Genomic DNA, 13871 nt, shown 5'->3' with positions numbered 1-13871 from the left:
TATATATATATATATATATATATATATATATATATATATATATATATATATATATATATATATATATATATATATGGCCATAGACATCAATAGACCAAGATTTGCCAAACTAGCCCCTGGGTACCCCAGATCTGTCCACATTTTTGCTCTCTCCCAGGTGCCACCTCAGGTGTGCCAGGCGTTCAGGGGATTTAATTGCCTGGTTTAGGTGTGTTGAGAGCATATAGATTTGACAAGGACTCAAATAACTTGGAAAATGGATACAAAGAGACAAGGGGCGCAAAATATTTTTTTCTGCTTGATACAGAATGGAATAATGGTGTTCTTACACCTGTTTTCATCAGATGAACCAGGGTTGATTTTAGTCTCGTGGCTGTAGTTATGGGATTCCATTTAGTTCCTGCTCTAAATTTGGCCATCTTTTGGCACCCCAAGAATTATTATGGTGGAGCTTTTTGTATTGAAAGCCACTAATTGGTCAAACACAAGGATTTGAAAGGTGTGTAACGGAGTTATTAACTTAACTTGTGTCCTCCTGCAGATCCATGTCCCCCCACTGCTGTCTCCACTTCTGTGGACTGTCTTTCCAACATCGCTACATTCACCTGGGGCATATCTAACACTTCTGATCACTATACGGCCAACGCAGTGGGCCTGGATGGCATAGTCACAACATGCATGTCCTCGACTACTAGCTGTGGCATTGCAACGCTGCAATGTGGTCAGAAATACAACATCAGTGTAACTGCGTCCCGTCTCCTGTGCAATTCAAAACCCAGCGTGCAGACATACCTCAACACAGGTAAGACACATGTCGATTACTGTAAGCCATTGTGAATATTGCTCAGGGGTCGAGCATTTGAAGATCTTTCAAGTACACATCATATTTAATGCCATATTAAGCTACAGAGACGCAGTTATTTATTCATTTTCTCCAAAGCTCAAGCTTTCTGAACCCACCTCATGTTTATTTTCTGCATCTAGCTCCCTGTGTCCCAGACGGTGTCTCCGTAGTGATGGACTGCATCAAAAATGAAGCGCGTGTGTCATGGAATGCCAGCCGTGGTGCAGTGTCCTACCGTGCCATCGCTACAAGCAGATACAATGACTATGCTTCCTGTAATAGCTCTGGTGTCAACACGTACTGCGTTCTGAAGGCTCTCACCTGTGGGGCGGTATATACAGTCCAGGTGGTGTCCGTTGGGAATGAGTGCTCGAGTTTACCGAGTCTGGCAGTGGACTTCCGTTCAGGTATGAGAAAGGTTCAAGCCATCTGGAATTGTGAGGTAGAAACTACAATGATTTTAAGGTGGTATTGTGAGATAGAGTCTATGTGCACATTAAGGTGGTTTGTGAGATAGTCTATGTGCACATTAAGGTGGTATTGTGAGATAGAGACTTCAGACAGCTTAAGGCTGAGATAGAGATAACATCTTAAGGTGCCATTGAGATAGCAACTATAGCCTTGGTCGTAAAGGTGGTATTTAAGGTGGTATAGTCAAAGAATTTATAGCTATGTAAAGGTGGTATTTATGGTGACGTCATAGAATTTATAACTATCTAAAGGTGGTATTTAAGGTGGTATTGTCCAAGAATTTTAGTCATCTAACGGTGGTATTTAAGGTGGTATAGTCAGAGAATTTAGAGCCATCTAAAGGTTGTATTTAAGGTGGTATTGTAAGAAAGAGACCACAGCCATTTTAAGCTGGTAATAAGAGATATAGGTAAGTCGTCTTAAGATGTTATAGTGAGATAGAGACAACAACTGGCTAAGGAAGTTTTTTTAAAAACAAATAAGACTACAGTCATTTTAAGGATGCATTATGTGTCAGAGAGGTCTACAGATACTATACTATATGATTAGTCAATAATCAATATATTATGTACACAAACAGAGTATTTTGACAGGGTTGTTAATGCTTCATGACATGATGAAGGATAGCTCAAAAGAGAAAGGGTTTATAAGTATAAGATTTTGACGAATGCCATAGCACAATATTTTAAGGAAATGTTTACATTTTATTTTCCTAGTGGTGTACGCATTATTTGAATATCTTCAGATAGTCTGCAAGATGAATGATTGACGAATTTATGTCCTGACTCCTTCCATATTCAGCCGTGTGCACACCTGGTAATGTCTCAGCGTACCTGAACTGTAACTCCAGCTCGTTCTCATTGAGCTGGACTTCTGTCATGGGCGCCGTCTCTTACACTGCTGTTGCAAGAGCTCCAGGTGGACAAAACTCATCCTGCATCACAAACACCACTAGCTGTTATCTGAGCCAACTGGCATGTGCTCAGATATACAGCATAACTGTGACAGCATCAAACGGTCAATGCAGCAGCAATCAGAGCACCGCCCTGCAGGTTGCATCAGGTAATACAGAGATCACAGTTTACTAATCAAGCATGTGCGTGTTAAATGTTCACTTGAAATGTTTAATATAAATCTCTTTCTTTCACTGTTTTTTCCCACAGTGCCATGTCCTCCTGTCCCCCTGAACCCCACTTTAGACTGTGTGTCTGGTTCTGTCACCATGGCCTGGCAGCCCAGCAGTGGAGCTACTTCCTACAGAGCACTTGCTCAGGGAAATGGAGGTTATCCATCATTGTGCAACAGCAGCAGCACAACGTGTGTGTTCACCGGGTTGCTGTGTGGACTGACCTACAGCTTCACAGTCTCGGCTTCTGACAGCACGTGCACCAGCGTGTACAGCAGCAGTGTTCAGCTGAACACAGGTACAACACACATGCCTATAATAAGTTATGAGAATGCTTTCTTTCTGGTTTTGATCTTCAACTGGATGGATCATACTAGAACTGAAAGTAGTGCTAGTGCTAAATTGGGGTGATATGACAATATGATCTAATTATGACATAAATTATGGCATGCCCATTTTTTTTAGAGTATCATGTGCTTCTAAATTGTCAGTAATTCTAAAACATTGACTAATTGCATTATTACTCAAAGTAGCAAAGAGCTGTTTGGGTGCCAAGCACTGCCATTTTTCTAGCATGGTGAGATGACAACCGTCTTAAGGTAGATTGTGAAGTAGAGAAGACTGCAACCATTATTATGTGGTGTTGTGAGATTTTTTAAAAAGAGTCATTTTAATTGTGATTGTGATATAAATAAGACTTTTGTAATTTTAAGGTCATATAGTAAGATAAATAAGACTAAAGTTATTTTAAGGTGGTATTGTGAGATATGTATATTTTAAGGTAGTATTTCGAGATCAATAAGACTGCAGTTATTTTAAGGTGGTCTGAAGTAATTCTAAGGAAGCAGAGGACTACAACCATTAGTGTACAGTTGTTTCAAGGGTTTCAACTTTAGAAATTATAATGTAAGCATAAATATTGTGATCTGTATCATGAAAATCTGTACATATCATATGATATTTTTGTTATACTGCCCTCACCTACATAGCACAGCAGTTTCTTTCTATCATGTCGTTTATTACAAGTAGCAGTTTAAAACCGAATCTCACTTGTGATTGGTCAGTTCCATGTAAGCTGCAGAGACTCAGAGCCTACATGGACTGCGGGACCAGTACGGGACTCGTGTCATGGGAAGCGGGACAGGGTGCTTTATTCTACCTGGTCCAAGCAATGGGAGCTGACGGATACCAGACGCAATGTAGCAGCACCAACACGAGCTGTTCGTTACCCAGTTTGCGCTGTGGCCAACTCTATAACATCACTTCAATCGGCCAGAACGGCCAATGTAACAGCAGCGCTGCTCAAGTAAATCTGCAGTCAGGTATACCACTACAGCGTATTTGCATCCATCCATCCATCCATCCATCCATTTTCTATACCTTTTATCCTACTGGGTGCAGAGAACCTGGAGCCTATCCCAGGGAACATGGGGCACAAGGCGGGGTACACCCTGAACAGGGTGCCAATCCATGGCAGAGGACAATCACATACACATTTACACGTCATACACTATGGACACTTTGGACATGCGAATCCCCAACCCTGGAGGTCTGAGGCGAACGTGCTGACCACTAAGCCACCGTGTCCCTTTGAAGTATTTGCATGGAAAGTCATTGCAGTTTCTGAAATCACAATTTTCCGAACTGTCACTCAAATACTAATTTTATGTCTCAATTTATGTCTCAAATTAATAGGTAAAATTTACAGTTATCCATGCAGTGTACTGACAGTTTGCTGCCGTAAATTATTGTTTAAGCCATCCACCTGGCTCCACCCTGCTACCTTAGCCTCTCAAATTCCGGCATGTTTCAGTTATCATCTTGTGCCTTTGTTTTAAATAGCTTTTGCTCAATATCAGCAAATGTCACTGGAAAAGAATTCTCAAATGGTTACATGACTCCAAAAATCAACCCACTAATATGGTTCCTATTTTATTATTCCTCACTGTCCTCTTCCTCAGTCCCCTGTGTGCCCTCCGGGGTTCAGGCCTCCCTGCTCTGCAGCTCTAACTCAGCAGCTGTGTCGTGGCTGTCATCCAGTGGAGCACTAAGATATCAGGCTAATGCTGTGAACATCAACGGGTCTCAAACCGTCTCCTGTAACTCCAGCCTGCCTTCCTGCACTGTTGGACCACTGCTCTGTGGAACGTCCTACAACGTCAATGTGGTCGCTTTGGATGACGTGTGCACTAGTGGCAGCAGTGTCGCCATGCAAGTGCGCTCGGGTGAGGGAACTGATCTGATCGTCACACACATATACGTACAGTAGGATTATATAGTACAAAGTGTGACACTGATTATTTACATCAATATGCCAGTTTGATAATGATTTGCTGCCTCTGGCCTAATTTGACATGCCTGATTTCCCCCTCTTTCCAGCTCCCTGTGCTCCCTTGAATGTGCAAGTCCAGATGAACTGTACAGCCGGTGACATGACCGTATCCTGGGCAGCCAATCCGGACGCAGACTCTTTTGTTGTGAATGCAGTGGGCAGCAACATCAGCCTGTCTTGTAGTACATCGGGCACAAACTGCTCAATCAGAGCCCTGGTCTGTGGTTTGTCCTTGTCTGTAACAGTGCGGGCTGTTCGGGGTGGCTGTCAGAGTATACCTAGTGCAGCGATACGAGTTTTATCAGGTAACCGTTCTGAAACGGCTACACCACACCAAATCCCTCAATAGCATCCAGTAGATAAGATAGGGAGGTTTAAAGCCCCCAGTTTAGCATTGTGCCGACTTTGTGTCTTTTTTTAGTATCTTTAGCAAAGGTACTATATTACATGCAAGGATACAAAGAGACAACTATTTAAAGTTTGTTAAACAACTATATTAAACTAATCAAGGGCGAGACATAAAACAGATGACCACAGTTAGGTAACAAAGAGTAATCAAATGTTCAAACCTACATATAGTCAGGAACAATTTTTACAAAAATCCCAGTCATTTTTAAAACAAATCAACATAATTGGTTTGTGCATTGTTTTTTATAACTCTGTGTGTGTGTGTGTGTGTGTGTGTGTGTGTGTGTGTGTGTGTGTGTGTGTGTGTGTGAGTAGCTCCATGCATACCTCAGGGTCAGAGCGGCAACCTCGACTGTGTGACCAACTCGGTCTGGGTGTCATGGCAACAAGCAGCCGGGGCGGAGTCTTACCAGGTGTTAGCAGTGTCAGGGGGCGGGGCTAATTCCACCTGCAGCACCTCGAATCTTTTCTGTAACGTTCCCAGCCTGCTATGTGGCACACAGTACACCTTGTATGTTACCGCCATAAACTCCTGGTGTGTCAGCGACTACAACAACTCCTTCCAAATTGAGACAGGTAAACACACACACACACACACACACACACACACACACACACAACTAGCTTGGTCATTCTATAAAATGCAGAACCAAGTAATCTAATTAAATTGATAGCCTAGCAAGCTTACTTTGATAGCTTCACCTCATAACTTTAATTATGTGTTTATGCATCCATGTGTGATCACTACTATCACAACACAGGTATTGTTATGTGGAAAAAAATACAATTCATTCCTCTATAATGAACAGATATACCAGGCAAAAATCAGATTTTTATACATTGTTTTGATGGACTAACTAAGGTCCTAAAAAGTTCTTGACTTGTCCACAGCATTTGTACAGGTATGTCCAGGTTAAAGTGAGAGTTATCCCATCTGTTATCCCCCTTCCATCTGCCCTCAGGGCCCTGCTCTCTGACTGGCATCAGCGCATGGACGCAGTGCCGCAGCAGCTCCATAAGAGTCAGCTGGCTCACCCAGGCAAGCTCATCTATCTTCGTTGTCACAGCAGAGGGGCAAGACCGCAGCTTCCTGGGGTGTAACAGCACCGGTACTTCCTGTGTGCTTAACGGCGCTCGTTGTGGCATGCAGTATGCTGTCATAGTCTCCACCGGCTCGAATAAGTGCAACAGTCTCCACAGTCCTCCATACTACATCAGCACGGGTACTGTGTACACACACACACACGCACACACACATACATGTACATACACAAAGAAACAGAATGATAAACAAACACATCAATGTTTCACCGAATGAGAAAGAAAGATGTGAATCACAAACATGTCCAAAAGATTCAGTGAGTCAAACACTGAAAGGTGCGAATCTTTGTCATGACTGAAAAGCTTCACTGACTCAAATAGCACGGGTCAGGATCGGCCTTACGCTTATCTTTTCATTTTGTGGTGTGCAATTGTGAAGGCTGTACTGAACGAAAGGAATGAGTCGGTGTTGAAAGACTCGTACAAAAAGAGTGAATCTTTTCACAAATGAAACGAAATAGTGTGCATTATTTTGAATCACAATATTGAAGATAAACACGGGTAGACAGATGCTACTTGAACTCAGATGCAATTGAACTCACGCAGAAAATTAATTCAATATCATTTACTCTGCGTCTTGGTGCTCTTTTTCCTCCGCAGCCCCGTGCGCTCCTCAGGCACTGAGTGTGAAGCGGATGTGTGATATAGAAGGCGTGTTGGTGTCCTGGGCCCGCTCTAACCTCGCTCAGTCCTACTATCTAACAGCCACTGGTTGGGACGGTGACGTCCAAAGCTGCAGCAGCACCACAGAGAACTGCACCCTGAGCCGTCTGCACTGTGGCCAGCCATACACACTCAACGTGAGCGCTTCAGATGGGAACTGCACCAGCCCCGCCAGCCAGGCCCTCACCGTCAACGCAAGTGAGACACACACAATCATATACTCAATGTACACAATTTCCTCTCAAAGTACAGATTACACAGAAGGACAGAGGACAAAGGGTTACAACTTTTCTGTGTACTGTATTTCATACTGTATTCAGAGGAAACACGGCATGAACCTAGACATGTTTAGATCTTGACCATGTAATATCATGACCATCTGTCACTCCTGTAATCTATTACCTGTCTCATTTTTCTCTAACACCAGTGCGTGTGCTGCTCTGTCCTCAGCTCCATGTGTACCTCTGAGCCTCAATGTGTCCATGTCATGTGGAAACAATTCAGCCACACTATCCTGGTCCTCCAGCAATGGCTCGGTGTCATACTACGCCTCAGCCATCAACGCACAAGGAGACAAAAGTCAATGCAACACCACAAACACTTCCTGTACCATAGCAGGGCTTCAGTGTGGGATATCATATAACTTCAGTGTGCAGGCCTCAGACGCAGTATGCAACAGCACCAGCAGTCCAGTAGTGCAGAAAGGAATAGGTAACTAACCTCCATAGGAACACAGAAGAAGAACATTTTCACATACATAGCATTTAGCATGTTACAATCAAACCCTCACAATTTTTTAATATACAAATATCATTTTGTCTAAGAAATTTTCATGAAAGAATGTCTCTAACATTCTCCCTGTCCTGTCCCACATACTGTAGTGCCGTGTCCCCCGACCTCAGTAACTATAGTCACACGTAATATGCAAAATGCCTCTTTGGTAAGAGTGAGCTGGAGCTCTGTGACCTGCCCGGCCGTCCAGTACCTGGCACAGCTCAACGGCCAGTTCCTCAACGACCCCTTCGCTCTCGTGCAGTTGGCATCCTACTGGACAGACCAAACATATTTCGAGTTCCTGGTGCCCTGTGAAATCCTCTACTCAGTGGTGGTCAGCGCCGGAAGTGGAGCAGGGAATGGATCTCCATCCATCGCTGTCAATGGATCTACAGGTACCATTTTAACGCCACATCTGAGGAAATGAGCAGAAAAAAAATACTGTAGGAACATGAATGTATTTTACCATTACACATCATTTAAGGTACATATGTAGAGCTTAACTACTATAAATATACAAAATATACCTTAAAATGGTTTTTAACAGTATACTGTATGCATTTTTTTCAGGGAAGAGGTATACATTAACAATACAAATGATATATCAAGCATAGGTACAGCTTAATACCTTTTTCTTCCTGATTTAAAAAAATATGGAACTGCCCAACGTTTCCAACGAACAAACATTATTTGAAATTCAGTAATGTAACTTTATGCAAATGTATCCAAATATATGCAAATTACCACTCATGGCCAAAGTTAGTTATCGCAGTGTCTAGATTTTCTGAACCAAGATCTTTCATGACTGAAAGATAGCCAGATGTACAATGACTTTATTACTGTACATGGTGTATATGTAAGTATCTGTACTTTATTAGAGCTTTTTTCATATGAACCTAATATGTTTAACTTTGACTTCCTACATTTCAAAAAGAAAAAAAAAACAACTTTCTATACTCACTACCTGAAGTGGTATCACAATGTCCTGAAAATGTTAAGCACAGTTGTGATATGATTAATTGCACATGCCCTTTCTAGTTGTTGTTCACAGGTGGAGAATTAACTGCTTTCTAATTGAGATTTTCATGCAATACAAGGAAGAATATCATTTCCCTGAATCTATTCTTCTTCTTCTTTTTCTTGTTCTTGTTCTTGTTCTTCTCTCTCTCGCTTGCTCTCTCTCTCTCTCTCTCTCTCTCTCTCTCTCTCTCTCTCTCTCTCTCTCTCTCTCTCAGGTCTCTGCCCACAGTACAGTACTAACACCACAGGTCCTTCATTCACCCATACAATTACATGAGCAATGATTATTTTATTTAATCCATGGGATATTGTATCTTTGCTTTTATTTACTGTCTTTCTTGTGTACATGCCTGGTGTTTTGCAGGCTCAGTGTCAGGTCGTCGTAGGAGAGACTTGGAAGATTCTGCAGGTGAGAACATACTTCACAAGTGATATCTATGCCATTATACCACAGAGCTGTTGAGCACTTGATTCCGATTGGTCAGAAGGTGTTTGTTCATTTTCTATAACAGCAGCTTTGACAATAGTGCCAGTTGTATGTTTATATTAATGCCGTCGTTGTAATATGTTACTGGTTCTTTCGTAACAAATTACAGAAGAGCTTGTATTGTTTTACAAAGACTTCTAATCAGTGATATGGTGAAGTTTTCTGTAAGGAGGTGTTTAACAGTTTGTCAATGAAATCGGTTATTGTTATTAGAACAGGGAATAATCATTAGTTTACTTATTAGATTATTTGTAATGATGAGGAGTTAGTACTGTCAGTTTATGATATTTAAAAATGCCGCAAGTGAAACTGAAATAATAAAATTGAATATGATATAGCTGCAAGCTGTGGGGTCCAAGCACGCTTTGCAAATAATGAGTGATGAGTCTTTTATTGAACACATATACATTATAGCACAGTGAAATTCTTTTCTTCGCATACCCCAGCATGTCAGGAACTTGGGGTCAGAGCGCAGGGTCAGCTATGATACAGTGCCCCTGGCACAGAGAGGGTTAAGGGCCTTGCTCAAGGGCCAAACAGTGGCAGCTTGGCAGTGCTGGGGCTTGAACCCCTGACCTTCCGATCAATAACCCAGAGCCTGGCAGTGCTGTGGCTCTGAGCTCAGATCCTTAACTGCCAAGCCACTACTGCCCCCTTTAGAACACTAAAGAGACCGAGGATGGTCGTATTGTTTAGGTTTTGTCACGATAGGTCAATTCTAAACATACCAAATGCTTTCTGAAAGCTGATTGGCTGACAGAAGCAATGTTATGTTTAATTGTAATGTTTAAGTAATCAGTTCATTATTAGAGATCCATTTAGATGTCTACAGGGAATGATCATTACATTAGATTAGGGCTGCAACAAACAACTGGAAAAAAATAATAATAATTTTTTATTGAAAAAATGTCTCAGAGAGCAAATTTCTATCAAAACAATTGAAAAATAATCCCTGTTGCAGATGTGCCACTGGTGCTGGAAGTCAAGGTCATGGACAATGTGACCCTGCACATTAAGTGGGCTCCAGTCACTTGTGCAAGTAATTACAACCTGATTGTGTGGGAAGACACTGAATCTCATCCCTTCAAGGTAGAACTGACCGTTCAAGGCGAGGCCTTGGATGTCCCCGACCTTAAACCGGACACACGCTACTGCTTCACCCTGTCAGCCAAGTGCTCCATTACCCAACATACCTACTCCACAACAGAGTGCATCACCACTGGTGTTTCAATGTGAATCACAAGAACCTACATGTCTGCGTGGGAAAAGTAATATGGCTACCTGTTCATCCCTGCTTTTAGAATATCTGCTGTCATTAGCTACTTAGGAGAAATATAATGAAACCAAATAAACCATGAAAATATTACAAGATTTTTTGTTTCTAGCACTACCATGGTTCGTCTAGATGCAACACTGTATTTCACATTCAAAAACTGTGATTGTCATTATAGAAGCAAGACTTAAACACCAAAATATACCTATCCACACATTTCTAATGAAAAGGGCTGATTAGATGGTTTGATTTGAATTCTTTAAGTCTTCAGTAGAACATATAAGCTAAAGCCTCTATTAAAATAGATTTTATTTCAGCCATGTCCAATGGAAATTTTGTAAACTATTATATTATTAATATAAGCATAGTCACTTTGTTTAATAAGAACATTTCAATTAATAATGTACGAATACTGCATATATAGAAAGAGCAAATAAAATACTGTTTATCAAGTAATATGTTTTTAAGCTACATATTGTATTGCCTTGTAGATGCCCTATACAGTTTACTGACTTTTCATTAAGTCAGAAGTGAATGACTAAAGGAATATTAATATTTCCTGTTATATAAAATAGTCCTTTCTCTATAATGAGCCAGTCTGTGTTGTATGTGCAAAGTTTCTTCATGTATAACCGAATTCCACAGAGAGACGTTCAATTATACTGCCAGTTTTTTTGGACACCTTGTAGGAAAATAATATTAATATTAAAGGTCTAGAAATACATTTAAATGTATATTATACTGGAACGGTTTCCAATCTGTCCAATGTAGGTGAGCATTCTTAGCAGTGAAACATACTAAGAATGTTTTAGATCAGAGGTCGGGAACCTTTTCAGCTGGCAAAAAAGTTGATTTTTTTCTTTAAAGACCCAGAGAAAAGTTAATGTATCTTTTGGGCATTTTTTATATGTTTCTTCTTATTATTATAGTTATTATCTTTACTATTAATGCATAATTATCAAAAGTGGTAATGTAATAAAAGCCATTTCACATTTTTGCGTGTCCTTGACCTAACAGGTACACTACACCTAATAGGCCTGTAGGTGGCACTTGGACATAATTTAACCAACTATGATAGCTTCATCAAATGGTAGCTCAATACAAAATGCAGTACGTAAGTAAGAGTAAACTGAACACACTACTTACCATTTTTCGTGACTTCCACAAATTCAAATTTGACTGTCTGTTCGGACTGGAAAGATCGATACTCATCATCTTTTTGATTTTTAGCCATTTTACCTTTGTTAAAAAACTGAAAACAGACAGTGGATATGTAGTTTTCAACCAATTTATGAATTAGACTGGCTTCCCGACCCCTGTTTTAGACAGTGCTTGACTTGCTCCAACTTTGCATTCTACACTATCCACCTTTTTCCCAAAGAAACCAATGAGTGCCACCATGATGGACTCTAACACCCGTTGTACTGTAATCCTGTTCTGGTCTCTATTTCAACCCTTGTTAAAACTGGCTAAAGAGAACGACTGAATTAATTAAACAGAAACTTTTTGAGTGTTAGTAAGAATAAAAATTAGCTCAGGATCAAGCTCTGCTGTCATTGGCTGCCACAACAACATCAATAAACTTTAGAAATTCATGGAAAATACTTGTTTTGAGCACCAGCAAACCGAAAAGAACGTCCGTGTCTGGCGACATATGCCTTGCTTTCTATGCTAAAGTTTGACAAGAGGAAACGAGCATGGCTTGCAGCATTTAACTTAAAATACCCCCCAAAGAAGGTATATGGGTGCTCTTATCATTCTGTGGAGAAAAGTCCTCAGAACTTCACCCCGATGCAGAGCTGCATCTAGGATAGGAACGCCCACCTGTTACCAAGTGGCGGAAGCTAGTTAACCAAGCTGCATGTTTAACCTGGCTAGCTTTCTGACTCGGCTCTACATCTGCTTTCAAAAAAAATAATAAAGTCACATTGTTTCCTGTACAAAACCTGGTCTGTTTTATTGCTGTGCAGGTCATTATATAATTCTGTGCTTTTGTAATTTTGGAGTTCTTCGCCATCAACACCTTCAGAGAAAACTATCAATATCAATATTATATCAATACAGCTAACCTCGGGACATTGTTTCATGTTATCTACCCAGTCATTAAACTTTGACTGGTGAGGTACTGTCAAAAGGCGATCACATTAATGTCACATTATCAGCTAGGAACATACGCTAATTTGACTATAAACACCGGAAACCAGAAAAGTAAAACAGGCTTCCGGTACAAGCCAGGCGAGACTCCTGCATTCAGGAAAAAGGTGGATAAGATTAAATATTTCCTACCTTTCTGCTAAGAATGTAACTGTAAGCATCCAAGCTATGGAAAACTGAATCACTGAATCTCTAGCATAAACCTATGGGGTTAGAATTGTTTCATAATTCCAAATAAATAGATCTGCAAATATATGCTGATAGTTTCACAAAAATAAATTAAATTGACAAATAAATAAAATGAGAGTTACAAATATATATATATATATATATATATATATATATATATATATATATATATATATATATATATATATATAAAATTTTATATATATACATATATAAAATTACGGTATATATATATATATATATATATATATATATATATATATATATATATATATATACACCGTAATTTTCGGATTATTGAGCGCACCTGAATATAAGCCGCACCCACTAACTTTAAAAAGAAAAAAAAAATTGTACATATATAGGCCGCACTTGTCTATAAGCCGCAGGTGTCCACGTTGTAACATGACATATTTACACAGAAAGATGTCACACAGAAAGATTTTTTTAACTTTTAACTTTTAACTTTTTTTAAACTTTTAAATACGTACCGTAAATGCTTTTTTCCGAACAGTGCCTGTAACGTGGCTGGTTAAAAAAAATTTAAAATATAGTTGCCTACCAGGAAAAGTCATTGATCGTCATTGAGCTCTATTTCCTTCTTCGACAGCCATATCGATCAGCTTTAACTTGAAAGCTGCATCATATGCATTTCTTCATGTGTTTTCCATGATGAGGGTGTGTGCATGAAGCGCAAAATGACTGATTTAGTGTGAGTGCGTTTGATTTAATTCGAACAGTTTCATTGGTGCACTGTGACCTGTTCGGTAATTTCATTGGTCCTATGTGACGAGGATAAATGTTTTGGCGGCATGAGGCTCGTTAGCCCGTAAAAATCCATAAATTAGCCGCATCATTGTTTAAGCCGCAGTGATCAAAGCGTGTGAAAAAAGTAGCGGCTTATGGTCCGGAAATTACAGTATATAGTTTTAATGTCACAAACTCAACTCTGCCTGTCATTCATTTGTGGATCGCTGCAAGCATTTGTGGATTTTGAAACATTTCAAGCATCAAGATTGAACACATATA

General features: G+C 40.1%; 1 protein-coding gene across 1 annotated transcript in view; it reads left to right on the top strand.

Annotated features, from left to right (window-relative positions):
• Positions 1-10597, top strand: part of LOC108276481 (uncharacterized) — a 37297-nt gene extending 26700 nt beyond the window's left edge. Inside the window, exons 42-56 of the mRNA XM_017488188.3 lie at positions 542-802; positions 985-1251; positions 2117-2377; positions 2479-2739; positions 3506-3763; positions 4403-4666; positions 4821-5078; positions 5497-5757; positions 6144-6404; positions 6883-7143; positions 7396-7656; positions 7827-8114; positions 8955-8987; positions 9104-9148; positions 10188-10597. Of these exons, the coding sequence (XP_017343677.1) occupies positions 542-802; positions 985-1251; positions 2117-2377; positions 2479-2739; positions 3506-3763; positions 4403-4666; positions 4821-5078; positions 5497-5757; positions 6144-6404; positions 6883-7143; positions 7396-7656; positions 7827-8114; positions 8955-8987; positions 9104-9148; positions 10188-10462 (3515 nt within the window). The 3' untranslated portion in view covers positions 10463-10597. The remainder of the gene's footprint in view (positions 1-541; positions 803-984; positions 1252-2116; positions 2378-2478; positions 2740-3505; positions 3764-4402; positions 4667-4820; positions 5079-5496; positions 5758-6143; positions 6405-6882; positions 7144-7395; positions 7657-7826; positions 8115-8954; positions 8988-9103; positions 9149-10187) is intronic.
• Positions 10598-13871: the final 3274 nt, after the last annotated feature.

Source organism: Ictalurus punctatus, chromosome 15, assembly GCF_001660625.3.
Source record: "Ictalurus punctatus breed USDA103 chromosome 15, Coco_2.0, whole genome shotgun sequence".
In the NCBI taxonomy this organism is placed as follows: domain Eukaryota; kingdom Metazoa; phylum Chordata; class Actinopteri; order Siluriformes; family Ictaluridae; genus Ictalurus; species Ictalurus punctatus.
The sequence above is the reverse complement of the archived record's forward strand: the minus strand, read 5'-3'. Positions and strand labels throughout refer to the sequence as shown.